The sequence below is a fragment of the Parasteatoda tepidariorum genome, chromosome 11 (genome assembly GCF_982258835.1).
Source record: "Parasteatoda tepidariorum strain Cologne lab strain chromosome 11, Ptep-v5.0, whole genome shotgun sequence".
Taxonomy (NCBI): Eukaryota; Metazoa; Arthropoda; class Arachnida; order Araneae; family Theridiidae; genus Parasteatoda; species Parasteatoda tepidariorum.
Genome location: NC_141765.1, coordinates 91,495,682 through 91,520,184, shown reverse-complemented (window position 1 = coordinate 91,520,184; position 24,503 = coordinate 91,495,682). Strand labels below are relative to the sequence as shown.

Sequence of the window (24,503 nt, the reverse complement as noted above, 5' to 3'; positions counted from 1 at the left end):
CGAGACATTTCAATTAAACGTTTATTCTTTTATTTCCACCGGATATTAATCTGGAGATGGTTTTATTATCATTATTAGAAAACACAGTTCCCTATCAGCTTCTGCTACAGTTAACACACAAAACATTTTAATCAATTTTTCGCAAGATCTTGAACACTTTCAGCAGGAAAATTAATAATTTTACAGGGTGGCTACAAAATACTGTTAGACTGAAAAAAATTAGAATTAATTTTAATCGTTTGGTAAAACAGTTTTTCTCTCACTATACCTGCGATTGGCGCTTTCTGCAAGTGCAGACGATTCTTGATTAAAGCAAAACATTTAGAATAACTTTAAAGGATGGAATAGAAAGGATTGATGGTTAAACAGCTTCTCGATCACGGATTTTCTGCAGGTAGAAATCTTCAAGCGCTTAAAATCTCTTGGGTTAAATAGAACATTTATATTATATAGAACTATAAATCGTTTTTGGATTCTAATAGTTGGAAAGTTCGATCTAGATCTGGTAGTTCACTCTCATTTCTTACAAAAATGAACACTTAAAGCATTCATGAAAAGATACAAAGAAATTCACAGCTCTCTACTAATAAAATGGCTGCAGAAGAGAAGGTGAGTCAAAGAACTATGCAAGTTATATCAAATAGAGACCTGAGTTTCCGTCCTCATCTCAAAAGAAATGTTCATGGTTTGACAACTGATCAAAAATTAAGAAGGTTGCAAAAAGCAAGAAATCGCTGATCTAACAGCAACAAACTGGTGATTAGTTTCTGATAAGTAAATATTTTGCACACAACTAAGTTATAATACTAAAAATAATGTTGTATATTCAGCAACCTTCGACGCTATACTTGAAAGTGTAAGAACTGTTCAACGCTTTCAGTACAAGAATTCTGTAATGGTTTGGGCTGCAATGTCAAATAACGGAAAATTTCCTCTGGAATTCATCGATAAAAAGGTAAAAAACAATGTTGAATATTACAAATACTTATTACTACATGCTGACAGATTGTATACCAAAAAAAGGGATATTTAAGCAAGATTCTGCATCATCACACGGAGCCAAACCAACATAACCTCGGCTCCATATCAATTGTCTGAAATTAATTAAGCAAGAAGATTGGTCCCTTTCATCAGATCTAAATCCTCTAGAGTATTGCGTTTGGGGGATTCTATAGTCTAAAAATTTTGAGCAGCACAGACTCCCTCAAAGCTTCTTTATTGCGTAAAGGGGACCAATTACCTCTTAAAATGATTCTGGCGGCCAACTGACAATGGCGTAAGAGATTATCTTTTGTAATCGATAAAGATGGTGGTCGATTGAAATAAATTTTTGTAAGGTAAACTTACATTTATAGTGTTCTTCATATTTGTGTATTTATCATTTTCTATTTAATATCTATGCAGCAAAATGCTTTGATATTTGTAACACTATTTCGCAGCCACCCTGTCATTTGCACGCATTGCTGATTTTCATTTATGTAATAAAAGTCTTTTCTTTTTTTTTAATTGGCTTTAACATAATTGGAAGGTCTAAAAATTATTCTGAATGAAAACTGCTGCTTTATTATTGACATATATGGTGTCCAGGTTAAGTTTTGAATGCCATTTCTTTTTAGTATATGAAATGATGTTTGTTATTAGTGTATGCCTTTATATAGCGTATTCTTTTTCATTTCTTAAAAATTTATATAAATGGCGGTTGATATGGTCTCGAAAATTGTTAAACTCTTCGTTTATATTACTTACCTTTAAAAAGCTAGGATGTCGAATCATGGTTGAAATCGTATTTCAGGAAGTTTTCGAAAGCTGAAAATATATCATATATTGATTATTATTATATTAATACTTATGCAACATTATAGGGATCTTTCAAGCATTATGCAAGGACATAAAAGGGATTGGGGCTTGTGATTTACTTATTTTTTCTGAAAAATAGCAGATGGGGTATGAGCCATGCTTGCGTAAGACACTTAAATAAAAAAATTTAAAAAATTTTCTTAAAAAAATAGCAATTAAAATAACTTCAAATTTAAAATAAAAGTTCGACAACAATTGCTGTTATGTGTTTAATAGTTCAAGAGTTTTAACAGAAATAATGAACATTCTTCTCAAAATTTCATAAAATGAATTCACTGATTTTATTTTTTGAAAAATTACCTTATTTATTTGAATTCTAAACTTAGATTACTTCAAGAAGAGCTACAATTAGAGCAAGATGGTGCGTTATTACTTTCTTACTTAAGCATAGGATGTGATTTGCTTATTTTCGGTGACTAAGTGTCCAAAATTGAAGAAAAAAAAACACTTTAAATGAACGGCCCCATATAGTTAGAAATATATCCTCTTTTTGATGTTAAAGATAACGCACATTTTATTCATAAATTACAAAATACTACAAAATTGGAAATTCATAACTAATTTCAGTTCATTCTTAACGAGGAGAGTTTAATCTTAAGGGATGAAAGACACAAACAATGAAAAATACAGACTCAAAATTGTTAATAATATATAAGTTAACAAGTTTATATTGCGCTAACTTTTTTTTCCAATGTTATTCTCCTTGGTAATTTTTAAGTGGTTTCTGCACTATTTCTTTACCTGAACATCTGAAAAAGGTGTCAAACATGTTAAGGATGGAACATTTTAGCCTAATATTTTCTGGGACCACGTTATCTTATAAAGAATAGGGAATTCTAATTTTAATCTACTCTGTTACTAATAAACTAAATTATTCTTTATTGTTTGTTTTCTCAATTTGACCTGTATGAAAATATAAAAAATGAGAATGCTGCTGGCACTTCCAACCTTTATAAATTCTTTGGAATATGGCTTTTTATTCGGAACAGAGAAAGATTTATTTTTGAATTAGAGAGGATTTTATCAGAACAGAATAATGCAGACAATTATATCGGATTTTGACCTATACAAGAAGGGTCAGAAGTAAACTATTCCACTGCCGTGCAGCCTAAGGCTGCAAAAATTGGCTTCAACCGCATATAAATATAGTTTAATTAATAGTCTGCAGTTTTCTAAAGCAGTTAAAAAAAATAAGAAGGAACAAAAATGCTATACTTACAACAAAAGTTTTAAGAGTCGTCAAAATTGTTCCAATTTGATATGTCAGCATCTAAATATGTCCAGCAGTTCTCACACTCGATTAACCATGTTAAAAACATCCAAACGGGCCCTAATCTCTCGGACAACTGAGCAAAATAATCCTATAAAAACAAAAATATGTTGCATTAAAATAGCATGCCATAATGTGTAAAAAATTATTCATTTCTCCGGAGATCGAAAGCAAACTTGGAAAAATTACATGATTTAAAAATTAAGTGTGAGAAACATGCAAAAAGATACACTTTTTTCTTAAGATCCTGAAAAACAACCACTTTAATAATAATTGAAAACTTTCAAATAAAATCAGTATAACTCATTAAAACTTAAGTGTAATAATAAAACTCATTACACAATAGATCAATAAAAGTTTAACCTGAATAAAAGAATATAATTTAACTATTCTTGTGGTAAAGCATATCGTTAAGATTTACCGAGGCTTGTTTACACCATTCCTTCAAAGTTTGCCAAATAATGCATTGCATTGCTGAATTTGATATCTTTTTGAAATCACAAATAATTTAAAGAATACTTAATTAGAGCATAACACTTGAACCAAATTATTGTCAAATATAGATAAATATTTATAATTATTACATTCGTAGAAAGTTGCTTTTTACCTATTGGCAAAATGGGTCTTGTTTTGGGTTTCATAGCGTGCACACTTTATTTGGACGTCATCACGGTTTTCAACTGCGTTCAAGAATAGTAGTAAACAGTGCGCATGCGTCGTCATTGCACGCGTTGCTATATATATATATATATATATATATATATATATATATATATATATATATATATATATATATATATATATATATAAAGTAGTTTGAAAAAAACATTTTTTCTATTGCTAATTTTTTTTTTCCATCATACTTAAAATATGTGAAGCCTAATAATTCTGTTAAATGGCTCTGTCGAGAATGAAGCCAAATTCTACAATAATTCTAGCCAAAATTACTTGAAGGTTGAATGTAATATCTTCACTGCACGTGATGGTCACATAAAATAATCAATGCAGGTAAACCAAAGAAAAGTTTTATTCCTGATTTCTGTTCTTCTAATAAACTAACTTAATTTACGATAAATTCCAAACATGTTTCTCATGTTACTTGATTTTTAAACATATTTATGTTTCTCAGTGCAAGATTGTTATAGTACTAATTTGTTGCTATAAATAAATATTTCAATAAGAAAAAAGTTTCTTTTTATTTTTTATTCTAATCAATGAAGTAACTCAGAGGTCGCCAAAGTGGTCTATATAGACCCCCAGGGGTCTATTTAACAAAAGCGGGGGCCGATCTGAGACTGGGGGTCGAAAAAACAAAACAGTTCTCAATACGCAAATCACACATACCTAATTAAGTACGTAAAATTTGTGAATTTTTTTTATAATTGACTCAATATCAGTTTCTTTTTAAAACATAAATTAATTAACGTATATTTATTGGGGTGAAACAAGTATTTACGTTCCACCGCGCAGTGACACGAACTCAGCGCAGTTTATAAGTCATCTGCATATGTGCGCTTGTCCATATGTCACGTGTGACGAGCATTGACGTTACAAATGCAAATACTTTGCAAACTGTGTTGAATATTTGCAGTGTCATTATTAAAACTTTTATAGTTTTGGATAATTAGTTATTGTTTCGATAAAACCATTCGTTTGGTTTAGATATCAATTTTAATTATCAATGCACAAAAAAGAAGGTAAGCTTTAATAATATGGATTAGTACAACCCGCGACAAAACTATAGCACACTTTGTATTTTTTTACGAAAATTATAAAATTGACCAATTTTTGTAAATTTCAATATTAATATATTTTCATAAAACTATTGTTACACAATGTATTATTACTTTAATAAATGTTTAAAATCATAAAATAAATGTACAAACACAGTATCTAATAGAGTTTTATTTTAATTAACAGAAAATTACGTTTGTGGGGGTCGATGGAGATTTCGAAAAATTATACAGGGGTCGATGATCAAAAAAGTTTGGCAACCCCTGAAGTAACTAAAGCAATGTATCAGAACACGGGTCGGCCAAGTGGTCCATACGATGTAGGAGGTCGATGAATTAATACCAATGCTATTTAAAAGCAAATGTTTTGATAGTAACTCAGTATAAATAATTTTCTTCTGCAGATTCGACAGAAAGCAGCAGAATCGAGTCATTCGCAGCAATACCTGGCAGCCGTCTAAAATGAAAATCAGTTTCAAACTTGTACTAAGTTAAGTTTGTGGCTATGTGAGAATATTATAGCTTGTCTGCGGTAAGAACTCCCCCCGCCACAAAGTTTAAGGCCGGCTGCTGCTATGGAAATAAGGATAGCGCATCTCAGGGAGCGTTAATTCTGGGGCTAACACAATAGATCGAAGAAAAAGATTCTCATTCTCTCACCTAAAAGACCGAGCCAAAATCTGTTCTAAACAATGACCCTACACGAAATTTACAGCTCTTTGCCATAGTCACCGCCACGAGTCCAGACGAATGACTAGGGGAGTTTTAACTTTAGACAAACTATACCAAAGCTGCGGTTGTTGATTTTTATGAGAAATTAAAACATTTAAGTCATATTACCGTGTGATACGGGATGCTTAAAAGCGTTTAATTTTCTGATGCGTTACTTTTTTATATGTTTTTCACTTGTTATATGCATTATATTTTAAACGTTATTTTATGATTTGCTTTTACGTAATCACTCTTTTTAAGCGTTGCTTTCACGCGTATACATTTCTTATAATTTTACACGCTTCTTTTTTTATTTGCTATTATTTAATTCAACATTTTTTACGTAATTTAAATTTTCCTTTTTTTAATGAGTTACTTTTACCTTTCGTTATGCATAACTAATACATAGTGCATGTTTCTCGTTACTTTAGTCGTTTACTTTTACATTTCGCATGCGTTATTTCCTAGTTATATGCGTTATGTTTTGCGCGTTAGTATTTTCTTTGCGGTACTTTTCTTATGCGATACTTTTGCATTTATTATACGCGAATTTTTGTGTTATAACATTTTACGTTTTTATATTTTATGCATTTCCTTGTGATGTTTTTAAGCCTTGCTTTTCCTTAACAGTTACTTTAACGCCTTCTTATTTTCTTATGCTTTACTTTTCCGTGTTATTATATTTTATGCGTTAATTTTTCTTAAGCGGTATTTTTTAAGCTATACTGTTACATTTTGTAGGCACTATTTTTACGAGCTACACTTGTTAATTTATGCGTTATATTTTGTTTTTCTTTATGCGTTACTTATGCGCTTTACCTCTCTTTATGCATCGACTTATACACATTTTATTTTATATTTTAAGATTTACTTTTCTTTGTACGTCACTTTTTCGCGTTTACTCTTTTCAGCGTTACTTTTTGAGTGTTTATTTTTCTAACGCATACTTTTACTTGTTACGTTTCTTTAAGCGTTGCTTTTAAGAGTTTACTATTCACATGCATTATTTTATATTTTTTTTTATACGTTACTCCTGCTAGTTTTTTTTTAATTCGTTACTTAAACACTTTATTGCAACTCCTTACTTCTCTTTTACTAGATTACGTACTGCATGTATTACTTTTGCTCGTTAATCTTACTTTTCCTATTCGTTACTTATACAGGTTTACTTTTTCATACGTTATTTTTAAGCATTTAATTTTATTATACACAATTTTAACGCGTCTTCTTATCTTGAACGATGCTTTTCATGTTATGCGTTATAAAATTTTTCACCCTTACTCTTCTTTTCCCGCTACTTTCTTGAAACATTACATTTAGACGTCTAGTTTTCTTGAGGATTATTCTTAATTCAACACGTTATTATATTGGGTTGTTCGGAAAGCAATTTCGTTTTTCTTTGGGAAAATGAAAGACAATTTTCGTATAATGAATAAATATATTATTAAATTATATATTGGCTATTCTGGTTCAACACCTTTAGCCATCTTTCTGGTAGTAGCATGATTCCACGCTCATAAAATTTTTGGTCTTTGCTGGCAAAAATCTTATCCAGGTGATTTTCGACCTCTTCATTAGAAGTAAAGGTTTCACAGTCCAAAAACTTTTGAAGTGACCGGAACAAATTATAATCCGAAGGCGCCATATCTGGAGAAAATGGTGGGTGGGGCGGCGTATCCCACTCAAGATGTAGAAGCTTTTGGCGAGTGACCAAACTTGTAGTGTTCCACCAAGATAATGCGAGACATCATACACCTTTTCTATTGATTAATTCTGGCCTTTTCTGTTGAAGTGCATCATTCAGTTTGTCCAGCTTGCGACAGTAGACTTCCGAATTAATTGTTGTGTTATCCGCTAAAAGCTCAAATAAAAAATCCTTTAAAGTCCCACCAAACAGACAGCATCACTTTTTTTTATGGATATTGGCTTTCGAAATGCTTTAAGCCGGTTCATCTTCTTTGCTCAATGATCTCTTGCGTTTGACATTGTTATAAACAACCCATTTTTCGTTCCCAGTAATGATGCACTTCAAAAATGATAATTTTCGTGACGTTTGAGAAGCGAATCACTGACGTCAACGCGACGACACTAATTTCTCTCCGTGAGAACATGGGGAAGCCTTATATCGACCTTCGAGGTTAAACCCAGGCCTTCCAAGAGATTTTAAACAGTTGAATTCGATAAATTTAACCTCTCACCAATCTCACGTGCCTTCCAGAACGTGGTGCATCTTCGACATCAAAATTGTCAGATCGAAATTTTGCAAACCAGTTCTGGCACTGGCGTACTGTCAACGCATCTTCTCCATACACATCGGTTAATTTCTTTCGGGCATGAACAGCATTTTTACCTTTTCTATAGTACAAAAGTAAAATATGACGGCTGCTTATTACTCTTCATATTTAGAAGGGCACCAACCAAAAACTACTGCGTAGAATTAATTGAACTTTTGCACACACAAGCCTATGTCAGCTCTCAAAACATATAATGATAATGCTTCTTAAGTGTGAAGTTGGGTTCGAAAAAATACAATTAAATCCTTGGTTCGGAAAACGAAATTACTTTCCGAACAACCCGACATTATAATTTTACTTTTCTTTACGTGTTACATTCGATTGTTAATTTTACGCATTACTCTCTTAAGCGTATAAAATAGTTATGCATAACCTTTCTTTTACACGTTCTTAAATTTTGCAAGTTACGTCTTGAGGTGTTACTTTTATGTGCTATTTAATATTACGTGTGAATTTTTTAGATGTTGCGCTTACGCTTTCTATACTTTAATTTGTTCCTTTACTCCTGCGTTAAATTTACTTTTTATGCGTTATTTTCACAAGTTTACTTTCATATTCATTACTTTTGTTTCATTGCTCTTAGGAAATTTGTGCGCTACTTTTTTAAACGTAACTTTTACGCGCTAATTTTGATTACGTGTTTTTTACTTTTATGCATTTTTTGATTAATAAATTCTCGCTATTTTCTTCGTAATGCTCTAATGTTACCTTTGAGAGTTTACTTGTTTATGCGCTCGTTTACTTTTTCTGCATTCATTTTACACATTCACTTTACACTAATCTTCAACGCGTTCCCATTACCCGAATACTTCGCATTATCTAGTTAATTTATGCGTTACTTTTTTTTATTTTACACGCTTTTTACTGTATATTTTTTTATTTGTTATATTTACTCGCCTTTTTCATTAATTTTTTGCACCTTTGCATATTTAAGCTTTATAATTTTTTGAGTGTTACTTTTCTTTATGCTTCAAGCGTTTGTTTAAATTTACACGTTTTTATTTTTTTTATTACTTTTAAGCGTTTTACGTTTATTTTTATTATTTTAGCGTTTATTTTTTATGCATTACTTTTGCCCGTATGCGTTATACATACTGTATTTTACAAGTATACAATCTTTCATTATGCGTTTCATTCAAGTGTTCTATGCTATAATTCGTAGCATTACTTTTCTATGAACTTGCTTTTCCTTATGCTTTAATTTCCAAACTTTTTTTCGAATATTTTATGCTTTAATGCATTAAATTTTCTTTTCTCTACGTTTACTTTTCTTAAGCATTAATTATATTTTGCGCACTACTTTTCTTTCCCCTTTAATTAACACACTTTTAAGTTTATATTTCACTTTTTTTTTTATTCTTTAGTTAAGGCGCAACGTTTTACGCTTTCCTTTAAACTTCACGCTTTACTTTACTTCATATTTCGCTTTAAACGCTTTATATTTCTCTTTATTTTATCTTTTGGCCTACTTCATTTTCTACTACACTTTACTTTCTACTACGTTTTATTTTTTTCTCTAATTTATATTTTACGCTTTAATTTATATTTTACGCTTTAATTTACTTTTTCGTTGTATCTTTTATTTAACTCACCTTTTAATTTGAATACGTTTTACTTTTCCTTCTACTTAATATTGTAAGATATATATTTTTGGTTTTATACTTTACCTCTCATACCTCTGGCAACCAAAGTAGGCCTTCTAAGTGTAGGGATTAATTATCAGTCGACAGGTGAAAATAGGGAGACTAAATATATAAATATCAAACAATTGCCTGCCATTTGCTACCGGATGCTACTTTTTCCCTCCAAAATTGCACCATATGCTCCAAAATGAGTCTTTTCGACTTCTTGTATTACGCAAGGAAGATGCTATTTTCACCGAAACTTTCATTCCCCGCATTCTTGTTGTTGTTTCTAATGCGACTTTCCTATATTAGCAGGCCTGATAGGTGAAACCAAGCGAATTTTAAGGCCTTCAGAGTTACATTGTTTATTTAAACCCAAAATTAGATTAAGTCAGGAAAAATCAAATCATTAATAATCTAATCATATCATAATTAATAATCATAATTAATCTTGTTTTTGATGACAAGGAGAGGGGGTATCCAAAGTTAGGAAAAAAACATACTTTATTTGTACGTCTCCATATAAATCGAAATATTTTCTTTTTTAATGACTGTTAATTACAGAGATTTGTGTAGATGACACGCATTTTATTCAGAATTTTCTAAATCCAGCGAAATTAAAAATTTATAATTAATTTTAATTCATTCGTGAATGAAAAGAGTTGAATCTTAATGAATAGATGACACTAACAATACAAAACACCTATTAAAATTGTCTAACATTAAACATTAGATTTAACCATAGATTTAAAATAAGATTTAAATTAGATTTATTTTTTTTTAAATAAAATGTTATTCCCCTTGATAATTATTTAGTTGCTTCTGTACTATTTTTGTCCTAACTACTTATATCTGATAAACGAAGGTGTCAAACATTTCAAGAAAGGAATTATTTTAAAAAATTGAAAAGTTTAAAACTAATGCATTTTACCTTATTTGCTGAGTTTAAGACTTTGGCATATCATTGAAAAGACTATATTGCGGCATCCTAATTATTATTTTAAATAGCTAAATATTTTCTTGAGCCACATTATTTTGAAAAGAATTAATTTTTGTTTACATTCTTTAAAGTTCAAACTTAAATTTGTTTATTTTCTCAATATGGTCTAAAAAGAAAATATACAAAACGAGAACGTCCCAAATACTTCAGTTTTTGAAAAACGGTTCTAATAAGGTTTTTTTTTTACTTTTCGAAAATGATTCAGATCTATTTCTGAATGTGAACGCCTTTATCTTTTTTTGAAGAACAAACGCTTTTTTTTAGTTAAAAATTTATAACCCTATTGTTAGGAACAATCATCCACAAAATTAATTCTCAAAGTTGAAGTGGGATAATTAGTTAATAACACTTAACAGTTTAAAAATATTATCATATCAAAGCTAGTAAACAATTTACAAAAAAGAATTTAAAAACTTTTTTTTTTGAAGGGCATTGAAAATGTTTGCTTTGCTAAGTGGCTGATTCGCTAAGTGACCTGAGATCTGAATTTCTTAGATCTGATATTTTTTTTCCTCTCATGTTGATTTTTCCACATTACCAACTTTTAGCTTTTGCGAAGTATAGTTTGATACTTAATTGTCACTCACAGTTCCAGTTTTTTTTGGCGTGTTTAAATAACTTACTAGTAAAAAAATTTAAATGAAATTGCACAATTGGTATATTTACAGGAAATATGCAAGACATAGTTCTTATGACGGGATAGTTCAGAGGATAGAGCCCTCACCATCCAATGAGGTGAACAGGATTCGAGTCCCGGCGATGGCTAGTCGATTCGAATTCCGCAACCAACTAGCATAGACCACAGTGCTGGCGTAAAATATCCTCAGTGGCAGACGGATCATGGGTAAGAGTCCCCTTGCCATCAGGTTAACCGTGGGAAGCTTTCGTAGTTTTCCTCTTCATGTAACGCAAAAGAGGGTTAGTTCCATCAAAAAAAGTCCTCAATGAAGGCAAATTTCTCGCAACACTTGATCCCTTGTCTTCTGGTTGGGACACAAAATTACAAGGCTACGTAGTTGAACATTGGTAGTTGTAAATCCAAAATTGGAAAAAGAATTTCTTTCCCTATGAGGTTTTCTGGGTTCGATGGTCTATATGGGTTCGACTCCCGGCTTGAGCCAACCAAAAAGTTGAAATAAAAAATCATCTCTGTAAAGGGATCATAGATTAAAATCCTTTTACAGTTGGGCTAATCATGTAAGGTTTTCGTGGTTTTTCTCTTCGTGGTTTGGAATACTGCTTAAAAATATTTATCAATTGTATTAAATCGTTATCCTAGCAAGTTTTGTTAGACCACCCATTAATAAGATCAATAGTAACCGACCTACCACCGAAGGAGTTTGCAGATTAGGAGTTTGCGTTATTAATGGGAACTGCGGTTCCCATTAATAAAAAAAAGTATGGCTAAAACAAGTTTCAATTCATTTATTACATAAAAACTGTAATATTTTGACAAAAATTGCAAATAACTGTTGGCGCAGCAATGTTTTCATTATCATACCCATTAAAAAATATGGCTAAAACAAGTTTTTGTAAACTTTTAATCTAGTAAGAAATTTTTCCTCAAAACAAATGCTTACCGCACAAAAAAATTGTTAGAGCATATGCTGCTTTAACAAAACCTATCGTTAGCTCTCCCTCCAAGAAAAGGTATGGACAATACAAGTTTCTCAAAAATTTACGACTTAAAATGTACGAAACTACAAGTTTGAATTTTGCGACCAAACGCTTAGATCGTTTAAGGAAATCGTTGGCCGTCCTAAAAGGAAAAAGCTTTAAAAAGCAAGTTTTAGGTAACTTTCGTTCTAGAAACTATAAGGTTGCATTTTGAATTAAAGAGGTGTAAGAAATATTTAGCGATAGTAATCCGCGCGACAAAAAGTTCCTTAATATTCTCACCAAAAAATTATGACAAAAAAGTTTTACCTAAATTATGACCTAGAAACAACAAATTAGAAATTGACCTCTAAACCTAAGTCCATTTTAGTAGCCAGTGACCATAACTAAAAATAACGGGATTTCAGAGTCGCTTGAGTTATGAGTTATCAGTCACCACCAGCAACAAGAAGAATAAAATATATATAAAAAATGGCGGTTAAACAAATGCCTGCCATTCGCCACGCTACTTTTTTCTGCCAAAATTGCGCCATGTGCTCTAAAATCAGTGATTTCGACTTCTCGTATTAGGCAGGAAATATACTATTTTCACCGAAAGTTTCATTCCACGCATTCTTGTTATTGTTGTTGTTGCTTCTAATGTCATTTGCCTATACCAGAAAGCCCGTTAAGTGAAACTAAGCGAATTTTAAAGCAGAGGGTGCGTTTGTTTTCCAGTGGATCCACCTATGACCAAGAATGCGACTTCAGACACACACACGTCGCATCCCGTATGAAGGGTGGACCTGAACCAGAGAAAGATCTATTTCCAATTCAGTTCCCCTAGAAGTATGATTTGTTAAGGAAACATGGAGGATTTTGTGACCCGTCAGATTTAACGTGCACTAGTCCCCATTTACTGCACGGGGAGCATTTGACCGTTGGGGATCGAACTCACGACCACTGGGACACGGGCCCAACGCTCTATCAACCAGGCCATCCCGGCATGGCACGCATTCTTTTATTCGCAGACGTTACAAGATTACTAAATAAGATTTTAATGACGAATAAAACTTTTTTTTATCTTCTCCACTTGCGGCAATGCGAAAAAAAGATCTTTATAGTGATAAAGGATTCTTTTGCGAATTAAATTTTTTTTATTAGAATTAAATTCTAAATTATTGTTTTTAACGGCGATTTTATTCAGGTGCATTTTTAGGTGTTTTTTTAATAGATTTTATCTATCGTCGCTTCTTTCTAAAATTTTCGGCTTTTAAGTATTATTTTAAGAATTATTTTTTCTTAAATTTTTTCTTTTTCTAAAATTTTTTTATCTTTGTTTATACAAGGGAGTGGTAATTTTCAACTGTTTCTAATATAATTATTTCTTTTATGGCTAGTTTTCCCCGAAATTGTGGTAATATGAAAAATTGAGATTTTAAAACTGTTTTTTTGTTTTGTTTGCTATTCTTTATTTGAAATTCTTTGTTTCGATCGACGCTTGTATTACAGCACATTATTTTTCAAGAGCATTTCTGATTATATAATTTTTTAAGTCCATTTTTTCCTAGATAATATGGAGAAATAAAATTTTGCTTTTGAATTCAAAACGATCTATTTTCCTCTTTCTCTTTTGCTTTATTCATAACTGTCAAAATACTGTTAGTATCGTTTTTATACCTGTTTTATATTGTTTTTGTTTTATTCCTCGCTATCTTTATTATTTTGCTATTCTGATGTATATTTTTTTCTATTTCTTGCGTTTTTTGCATTCTGCCATTTCATTTATTTTAGAAATGTCTTTTGTTTTTTTCTAATCTCAGTGTTTCTTAGTATATTATTTAAGCTAACATGAAAGGCTGATAATTTGTTCAAAACTCTTAATAGATGTAAATGAAAATTAAGTAAAGTATTTATATATTCTTCTTACTTTTTCCTCTCCACTTAATAATTTCAATTCTTTTAATTCACTTAATATTTGGGGACAACTATTATAGTTTTTTCTCTCTTTATCTTAACAATTTTTCATAAGCGTTGATAGAAGCGTTGATTTGTTTTCTGTAATACGCGACATTTTGTTTTCTGCAAAAGATTGAGTAATGTTTTACAGTTTTCGAGTACAAGAAACTTTTGCATATCTGGAATTTGTAGAGTTTGTACAGTAATAGGGATTTCTGATAGTTTTTCTTTCTCTTTCATGTTTTATTTGCAATAATGCATTTAAAAGTTTCATGTCAGTTAGGATTGTACGTATTTTTCATATTTGAATAATGAAACTCTGAACAATTTTATTTTACCCTAGAGCAGTATTTCAGGGGAACTGAATTTCGTTATCAAAGATTCATTTCGAAATCAAGTTAACTTTACATCAAATTTTAATTTATGGATATTAATAATTTTTTTAATAAATTATATCGCGCTATATTAATCCCAATAATATAAGTTTTGTCTAGTATCTAATAAACTTTACGATTCTAAACACAAATATTTATCTAGCATTACTTGTTTAAAAGATTAAGCCCTACATTTTATAGGATAAAAACGTTATTTACACTATGCTTAAATTTTAAATAAAATTACTAAATAAAGGTACATAAATTTTTTAAAGAATTTTAGAAATGAATCGTGTAGTGTAATTGATGTTTTGAGAAATTCTTTACATAAATAATATGAATAACTTTCCTCGGAATCTTTCGTTTCATATGAACGGTACGAAAATTTATTGAAGCACTAAAGTATAATTCTTACCAGAGCTATCATGAATCACACAATACTACTCTCCATCATAAAGGCAACATCCTGTCCTATAAATCAATAAGATATGAACAAAATATCAGCCTTTTAAAATAATAATAAATTTACGACTGAATATGTGGTTACTGTAATTTATTTGTTCGAATAAAAATTTTATTACAATACTATTATATATCCCATACCTCTGTCAACCAAAGATGGCCCTCTAAGTAAAGGAATTAATTATCAGTCGAGACCGGAAAACAGAGCGACTAAATATTTAGATATCAAACAATTGTGTACCATTCGTCACCTGACGCTACTTTTCCCGCCAAAATTGCACCATGTGCTCCAAAATAAGTGATTTCGACTTCTTGTATTACGAAAGAAAGATGCTATTTTCACCGAAAATTTCATTCCACGCATTCTTGTGTCTCTGCTGTTTATAATGAAACTTGCCTCTACCAGCAAGCCTGCTTTGTGAAGCCAAGCGAATTTTAAAGCAGATAGGTTCGTTTCTTGTTTTTCAGTAGAGCCATCTATAGCCTAGAAGGCGACTTCAGACTCACACATGTCGCAGCCTTTTTAAAGGATAAAACCACTCATAAATCCGTCCACAGATCATAATTTTGACCTGAACCCGAGAATGATCTATCTCCAATTCAGTTCCCCCAGACGCCGGCTCAGTAGCGCTATCTATGGCATAGAATGCGACTTCAGGCTCACACCGTAGCAGCCTTTTTAAAGGATAAACCCACTCATTCATCCATCCACAGACATAATTTTGACCTGAACCGGAGAATGATCTATCTCCAATTCAGTTCCCCCAGACGTCAGTTCAGTGGCGCTATCTATGGCCTAGAATGCGACTTCAGACTCACATACGTCGCAGCCTTTTTAAGGAATAAACCCACTCATTCATCCATCCACAGACATAATTTTGACCTGAACCGGAGAATGATCTATCTCCAATTCAGTTCCTTAAAAAGTTTGCTTAGCTATGGAAACATGGAGGATTTTGTGACACAACAGTGTTAACGTGCACTAGTCAACATTTACTAAACGAGGAGTCCTCGCCAGCGGGAATCAAACTCACGGTCACTTAAACATGGTTTCAACGCTCCATCAACCAGGCTATCCAGGTCTCCGAAGAGTTCTTTTATTCTTGGATATTACAAGATTACTAAATAAGATTTTAATGACGAGCAAAACTGTTTTTTTTTTTATCTTCTCCACTTGCGGCAATGCGAAAAACCGAGATTTACAGTGTATAAGGTTTCTTTTGAGAATTAAAAACGATTTTTTTAATCAGAATTAAATTCTAAATTATTGTTCTTGACGGCGATTTGATCCAGGCGCATTTTTGGGTGTAGTTTTTTTATAGACTTTTTCTATCGACGCTTTTTTCTGAAATTTTAGGCTTTTAATTTTTTTTTAAGAATAAAGAACTATTTTTTCCGTTTTTTTTGCATAGTTTTTTTAATCGTTTCTAATAATTTTTTCATTTTTGAATAATGAAACCCTGAACGATTTTATTTTACACTAGATCAGTATTACAGGGGAACTGAATTTCGTTTATTTTGAAACGAATCTTTGACAACGAAATTCAGTTCCGCTGAAATACTAATCTAGTGTAAAATAAAATTGTTCAGAGTTTCATTATTCAAATATGAAAAAATTATTAAAAACCATTAAAAAAAACTATGCATCCACATCCACAACATCCACAAAATCTTGTGATTTTGGCTTCAGTTACACAACGTATTGAAAAGTATATAATCACTTATTTATAATAATTTATTCGAATTGCAATTCTCTCAAAAACTAATTTTGAAAAAGCCATAAGTAGATAGTACTTCGCCCTAGAAAAAGCCGGACATACAATTACTATGTTCTAAAATAAACAGTTTTTTATTTATTCAGCCCACACAATTTTAACATAAATAAGTGTGAGATATTCAAGGCAATATATTTTTTCAATTTGAAATAATTTATTTGAAATGGAAATTGTTAAAATAATTAAAATATATTTTTAAATTTAATATTAAATCATCACAGAATGATAAAGACGAAAGAAGAAAAACAGAATAAATATAAACTAAAATACTAAATGTATGTTTTAGTACAAACAGTTTGAAGAATAAGGAATAAAGTAACTTTTTTATTACTTAATTTAACATAATGGGGCTTTAAATTTAACAATATTCTTATTGACATATTGCAGCATAATATAAATAAGAAAAAAAATATACTTTAGATTATATTAACAAATAATATTAAAATGTAATTTGTAATTTGAAAATTACAATAATGAATATAAGTATACTGGATAAGTAAAATACCGATTTATTTACACTGGTGATGGAAAACACCTAAACCCATTGATACTTTCTACTGTAGTAGTGTGCTTAACAAGTAAGTAAAAATAAAATTTGGGAAGCTTAAATTCTTTCAATAATTACATTATTCAACTAATTTTAAAAACTACAAGAACATGGAATGTCCATTTTAATTTTAAACATTTTTTTAGAGACATTGACTTAATCTTAAATTTGTTCACTTTATTTTACATCAGGTATGGCAAATTTCTCCCAGTGATGAAAAAAACCACCCTCAAAGAAATAGATTTCTTCCATCCCAAGTGGAAGAATCTCTTTTCCAAGCAGAAATATTGAGTATTTAAAGAGTTATTTTTCTAAACAGTTTCTAACTGCAATCTAGTTTAAATAATAATATCAATTTTTGTGGTTTTAATTATCTAACATTTTATACATAGGTAAAAAAGAAAGTTTTTATAAATTTCTAATGAAATTAAGGGTAGCTAGTTTATCATTACTATTTTATTTTAAAGAATATACTAAATTGTAATTTTATATTTGAAGAACTATCAAAATAGCATAATTGAATTTTATTAATACTACTAAATCACACACTGAACATAGATAAAATTAAAAGCCCATATTGAATTCTCAATTACAAATAGCTTATTCTCATAATTAAATAATGTTAATAATGAATACTCAAACCAACCAGAAAATAATTTAGAGAATGAGGTTGTTAATCCAACTCTAGGCCTCTTCTCAGCTACAACAACACAGGATTGAACGCAGCTCAAGTTTATCCCTCTCTGCAATGAAAAAGACTAACTGTAATAATAATTACAATGAGTAGCATACAAAATGATACAAATTTTATTTGCCTTATAATGTATAAAATATATTAGAACTAAAATAAATATTTAAATTCCACTGTTTCATTTGCAAACACAAAAAATAATAATATTATCCCATTCTGTGAAAAATAATTAAATTATGTTAAAAAAGTTTCTTTACTCCTACCAAAAATAGTCATAGACTCACATACTTACAAATAGTTACTTATTACATATTTACAATAAAATTACTTAAATTGTATAAGTTAAGTTTAGCTTTCTAGACTACTACACAAAAAATAGGAATGCTAATCAGTAGAGACATTTCTCTATAGCGTTCTGTCTTCATAAAATTTTTTACAGGATAATAAATACATGAAATTAAGGATTCAATTAAGATTTTTACAGTTTCTCAAATAGATAATTTTTAAAATATAATCAAAACCAATTAAATTAATAAACGCAATAGAAAAAACTCTTTTGGCAAGTAATTAAACTGACAAACAAACAGGCTCAACATTTTAAAGTTATCGAAAAATTTATAGAGAGCAGAGTTCAAAAGTCAACCCAAATATGAGACAGTCAACAAAAAGTCATACAAAAGCACAAAAATTTATATCACTTTTTATCATATAATAAAATTTGTTAAATGTTTAGAAAACAAATATTTTTAAATTATTAAACATTATCAAAGGATAAAAAAATGAGTGGAAAAGTTTTAATAAATGAAAAGAATTTAAAAGTGAATGAGAATGTCTGAAAAGAATAAGAAATCATAGCATAATTTATAGGATTAAAAAGTCTTGAACTAGTTTCTATTTCTTAATAGACTAATATGTTTTTGAATTGTAAAAACATATAAACTAAAAATATTCAAATTTGAAGGGGGTATAATCAAGCAAAAGAAAGGACATAAGAAACAGGTGTAGTAGTGGAACAGCCCTTGAAATATCAGAATGTAGAAATCAAAAGAAAATTGATTTTCAAATGTTTGGAAAGAATAGATTATAAAGAAAGTCATAAAATTAAAAATCAGAATTTATCAAAATTTTCTTTCAAGAATTCCATTCTTTCTAAATATTTCGTAATGCACTTTTTTTAAAAATAATTTCTACATCTTGCAACACAGATAGCTTTCACCCTACCAATGGCACACTTTAATTATTTTCTTTATTTGATTAATCGGTTCAAGCTTGTACCCCAACTGCCTTTTTTTTTCCTTTTTTGTAACTTGTTTATAAATTTCTCTTGCATCTCTGCGTTTCTCTTTCAGTTTGAGTGCACAAGCAAAGGAAGTTTCATAATTATAAAAAGAGAAATATGGTATGTCTTTTTATAAAGCATTATTTGTGCTTTAGAGCACATTGTTTCGATATGGACACATATAGTACAAAATTAAACATTTTATCACCGAAACAAATTTTGTTTGGTCTTAGTAAGTTGTGAAACATATTATACTAAAAAAAGTGTTGCTTAACAGAGCAAAATGTATTTAAATAGTTTTAAAAAAAATCATGTATTTTCAAAGAACGAGAATAAAACAAATAACTGTGGAATTTTTAAATTCATCTTTATCTGGATCAACCTGTAAGTACAGTTTGCCGAAAGGAGGTAATTAAGTTTCTAGTATAGAATTTCGTCAGAAACAGATCAAACATTGCTATGATATAAATTTTAAATCTAAAATATAAGCATTATAAACTATACCAGCCTGTAAAAAACAATTAATGTTTTGAAATATGCTTTGATACAAGGCAATGTTTCTGAGTATAGGCAGAGTGCATGGAGTTAAAAATTTGTCTATAAAGAAAATTTAAAATTTTGTACGAGGCAAAATGAATTTTTAAAAAAAAAGTTTAATTTCTATCCTAATGGCCAAAAAAATTCCCTAAAAAATAGAATCAAAGTATAAAGAATACATTATGATCGGAATGTGTTTGAAAACTCTCTAAATGGGTAAGTGTACACACACACAAATGGCCAAGAAATTTTGTGAGTGAAAATAGGCTATTACATTACCTTCAATTGGCTAATAGATGATCCAAAGCCTTTTGTGCAAAGTTCCATAATGCCATATGAACAGAATGTATTAGGAACTCTAAAAAACAAAAAAAAAACAAATTAGAAAATATCAAAAAAAAATTTTTTTTACTTATTTTTACTATTATTTAGAATGAATTATAACCTTTGTATTGACTAATTGTTGACAACCAAAGAGTGGGATTAATTTCAACTTCCGATGGTGGGATTAAAATGGTATGGTGATCTGAATAAACACTAAAATAAAAATATATATATCTTAATGCGAAAGAAATTAGTAATACATACAGTGATGGGTTCTTACAATGAAAATATTTAAAATTTCATTAAATATTTTCATTTAAATATAAATATCAACAATTTCTAAAATGCATTTAAAAATAAAATCAACTTTTAAATTTACATATATAAATATAGAGGAAATATAAAAGAAAGTTAAATTCATCACTAAATGATTCTTTTTTAATTTATGAGTGAAATTTTTTTTCTCTCATAACACACCAAAAATATTTTAGCATACTTTTCTTAGAGTCCTGTCCAATCAATAAATACACATCAATTCCATTTGTATTAAAAACATAATCAGTATTTTGCTTATAAACAGCTTACTTACAATTTCTGTAGAAGCACAAAACAGTCCAGTTGCAATTAGTAAATTTGTTGTCATTTCTTTTAAGCATAAAAAAACTTTGGTTGGGAAAACAAGCTCCTACACCAAAAGTCAAGTATCAAAACAAAAAGTGCCATTTTTGTTATAGTGCCGACAAAAAAATAAGCGAATGAAAATCTTGCAAGGTCATGACAACTATGAATGTAAAGGTTTTTACACCACTGTAGCAAGAATTGAATAATAAAGACGAAATCTCGTTAGTTTTGATATTCGAAACCTAATTATTTTGAGTCCGCAATAAATAAAGATGATACCTTATGCACAAAGCTTCATGACAATGTATTGAAAACTTCAAGATATTAATTAAAACTCTTTTCTTATAAACACATTTAATTTAAAAAGTACCTCAGGCAAAAAATTTTTAAAATAATCTTAGTCACAAATTATAATAATTTTGATAAAATAATTTTAGTCAATTTGGAGGAAATGTTGTATTGGTTTTTATAAAAAATATTTCCTTTATGTCAATGCATGTGTGAACATTTTATTTATTTATTTATTTTGCTATCACTATTGATCTTTTAATTTTTGAGATTAAAAAAAATATTAAAACCAAAAGACTTTTGTGTGTGTATATGAAGAAAAAAGAATGCAACCATCTCTAGGATAGTAAAGGAATTTCTTTAGTATTTATCAAGCCTTAAGGATGAAAAGTTACTAAAATGCTTGTGTCACAAGAATAAATAGTTAACATTTTCCCTTTAAATGAATTTTCCATCATTATGAAGATCACATCTATAGTGACTATATGCAATTTTCATATTATGGAAATTTTTATTGCAAAAAGTTGCAATAACTTTTTAGCAGAAAATACAAAAATAGATGATAGTTTTAAAATGTTTGTTATGCATTGCCTTCTTTAATACATTGAAGTGCATGACAATAACAAAATGTTGATCCTTTGCATAATAACACAGTAGAAAAAAAGCACGAAATATAACAGTAGTATTATAGTGATAGAAATAGACTTTCTAAAACATTATTAGAGTGAAAGCCAGAGAAAATTATTTAACTTATGGAGAGGCTTTAAGTAAGCACACTTGTAAAAAAACTCAAAAAAAGATAATCAAAAGCATTACATTGAAAATATTAGTTTAAAATTTTATTTTATAATCTTATCTTAATTGAACAGATTTTATTCACTATTCTGATGTCAGATATAATTTTTTAATTGCCTCTACTTAAAAAATTCAATATAAATCCTGCTTTTGCTGATATAGCACATATAAGAAAATCACAAACGGTTTAAACTATTAAAGAGAAAAAATAACTTCACTAATTTATTTGATGTGAGTAAAGTTAACAAGTTACCTATTCAAACACCATAAGGCAAAACCTAAACAACAGTAAGGATCAAGGCCAAAAGCTATATATCTTGATGGATATAATTCACAAGCAAGTTTCATACTTGTACAGAAAGAGGTTGATACTGCATGGGAAATCTGAAATATGTTATTTTTTTAAGTCAAAATAAACAGACTGAATAAAGTTATAAATATTTAATTCCAATTAATTTAAAACAATATTTTAAGAATACAAATAAAACAGTAAAATATTTTTATACCTTAATACCAGCTAGCATTCCAGTTGTGCTAACATTTAAATCCGAATAAGTTATCATTTCAGGAGTTGGGGCTCTATATATGCTAGTTAATTTCTTTTTTGGAATGTCATCAGTATCTAAGATGAGAGGCCATGACTTTATATCAACAACATTGCCAGCCTCCTATGGGCAAAAAAAAAATTAAAAATCCAATTAATTTAAAATGAAAAATTCTCATTAATTTACAATAATAATTTCCAAAAAGTTGAAAAAAGTACAATAAGCCATGTTAAATATATTAATTACACAGAGCATATAAATCACAATTAATGGAGGAAAAAAAAAACAGAAAGAACTTGAAAAACACTCCTCCTTATCTATGGTAAATATTTTAATTTTCTAAGATTTTTAATAGACATTTTTCACAAAGTGTTTTTTAGCCATAATCCTACTTAACACAATACATCTTACTGATATTCCTGCAAGTTCAACCCTACGTTTATTTTTGAGATGAATTTTAAACAAATCAAGTATTTTTCGGCAGCATAAGTAAAAACAGCTTGATGCTTTTTTAATGTTTGTTTGTCCTTAAACGAGTGTTTTTTTTTCACTGTAAAAATATAACATTTCAAATTTATTCTTATCTCTATCAGTTATTATTCATTTTTAAAAATCAGAAATTGGTAGTAAATGAAAAATAATTAAAGTACTACAACAATAGGTAGTGGCAGGTGACACATCAAAGATTGTTTGTGGTAAAAAAGTGGTATTTCAGGCACATAGATTTGGTCACACCATGAGCAAATTCATATTTAAGGCTAAAGATTAAACTGAGCCTCAGTTCAATTGTGTTTTTATAACATAAAATGCGTAAGGGTAACATAAAAATATGCTACCCACATGCAGGATCTTGGTGTTTACCTTAAAAAACCAAGAGTAGATGCATACTATAAACTAATACAGGGTGCGAAGACAGATTTTTCAACAAAAAATAAGCACCTTTTAAGTACTTTTTAAGCACTCAAAACATATTTTTAAGCACTTTCTCAGAAAAATCATAATTAGGATCTGTATAGTAATAAAAATTTGTTTTTTTCTATCGTTAAAATTTATAAACATAAATTCAATAAATTCTAGTTTCTGATAAATATTGCAGTGAAAATATTTCATCTTTTGTAATTTAGAACAAGAATCAACACGGCAAAGGAAAAAAATCTGTTTTCAAAACTAAGCACTTTTTACAAACCCCGAATAAAAAAAAACGCCTTTAAGGGCTTTTAAGAAACGTAAATCAAAAATAAGCACCTTTAAGCAGTTTTTAAAAACTCTATGCACCCTGTAATTTACAATGAAGAAACAAATAAAGCATTTAGACTGAATCCAGTAGACTTTTCACATTCAGCATTTTATGCACGAAAAATTTATCAAAAAGAAATTCAGTTTAATCATTTTAAAAAACACTAAAAAAATCCTTAAAAGTAAAAAAATTAACCACTAATGCTTACCAAATACACCATTAGGGACAAAAGAGAAAACATCATTGCAGAAGTAATTGTAGTCTGAAATCATTGTAGTCTGAAAAAAAAGTAATTGATATAAAAAATTTTAAATTCTAATTTTGAAAATTTTCCTACCAGGATGAGCTTCTCCAGGTTTAGGAAGATTGGTAACACAGGTGTGAGGGCACATCAAAACATTGGCTGGATGCAAACTTCCCTCTTAAAATCGTTTTTTTTTATTCAGATAAATGAATACCACCTAAAGGAGTAAAAACGATTTTAAATTAGAAACGTTATATTTTTAGATTTGTTATACGTCTGTTGTAAAGTAAAAGGCTTTGTAACAAGTTAAATCTTACTAAATTGATAAAAAAAATATGATAAACAAAAAATGACGAGCACAAATAAAATAATCCTTACAGTTTCATTAAGGCTTGAAAGACAATATAATAGGAAACTATAAAGATAAATAAAAAATAATAACTTTATTCAGTTCATAAAAATGAAGAAAAAAATTATGTAGTGAAAAAAGCTATTATTTTAAATTATTTTTGCTCAATTTTTTTGGAATTATTTTATTTCTCTTAAAGATACAAATAATTCTAATGAAATAGGTATTTCAATTGTTCCTAATGGCATTAAGGTTATACATAGTTGTCATGCAGGTTAAAATACAGAATAAAGAACAAAATATGCAGATAATAGAATAAAAAAATATTTTTTAAGAAGAAGAAATGCTATTAAACTTGTCATAAATGTAATAATACACATATTATGCACT

General features: G+C 29.3%; 1 protein-coding gene across 1 annotated transcript in view; it reads right to left on the bottom strand.

Moving 5' to 3' along the window:
- Positions 1-24,503, bottom strand: part of LOC122268424 (disco-interacting protein 2 homolog C-like) — a 120,646-nt gene that overhangs the window by 5,257 nt on the left and 90,886 nt on the right. Inside the window, exons 10-18 of the mRNA XM_087154802.1 lie at positions 23,858-23,981; positions 22,245-22,406; positions 21,992-22,122; positions 20,156-20,247; positions 19,990-20,068; positions 17,850-17,946; positions 14,835-14,890; positions 3,077-3,218; positions 1,747-1,806 (exon numbers count right to left, since the gene is read on the bottom strand). Of these exons, the coding sequence (XP_087010928.1) occupies positions 19,992-20,068; positions 20,156-20,247; positions 21,992-22,122; positions 22,245-22,301 (357 nt within the window). The 5' untranslated portion in view covers positions 22,302-22,406; positions 23,858-23,981 and the 3' untranslated portion in view covers positions 1,747-1,806; positions 3,077-3,218; positions 14,835-14,890; positions 17,850-17,946; positions 19,990-19,991. The remainder of the gene's footprint in view (positions 1-1,746; positions 1,807-3,076; positions 3,219-14,834; positions 14,891-17,849; positions 17,947-19,989; positions 20,069-20,155; positions 20,248-21,991; positions 22,123-22,244; positions 22,407-23,857; positions 23,982-24,503) is intronic.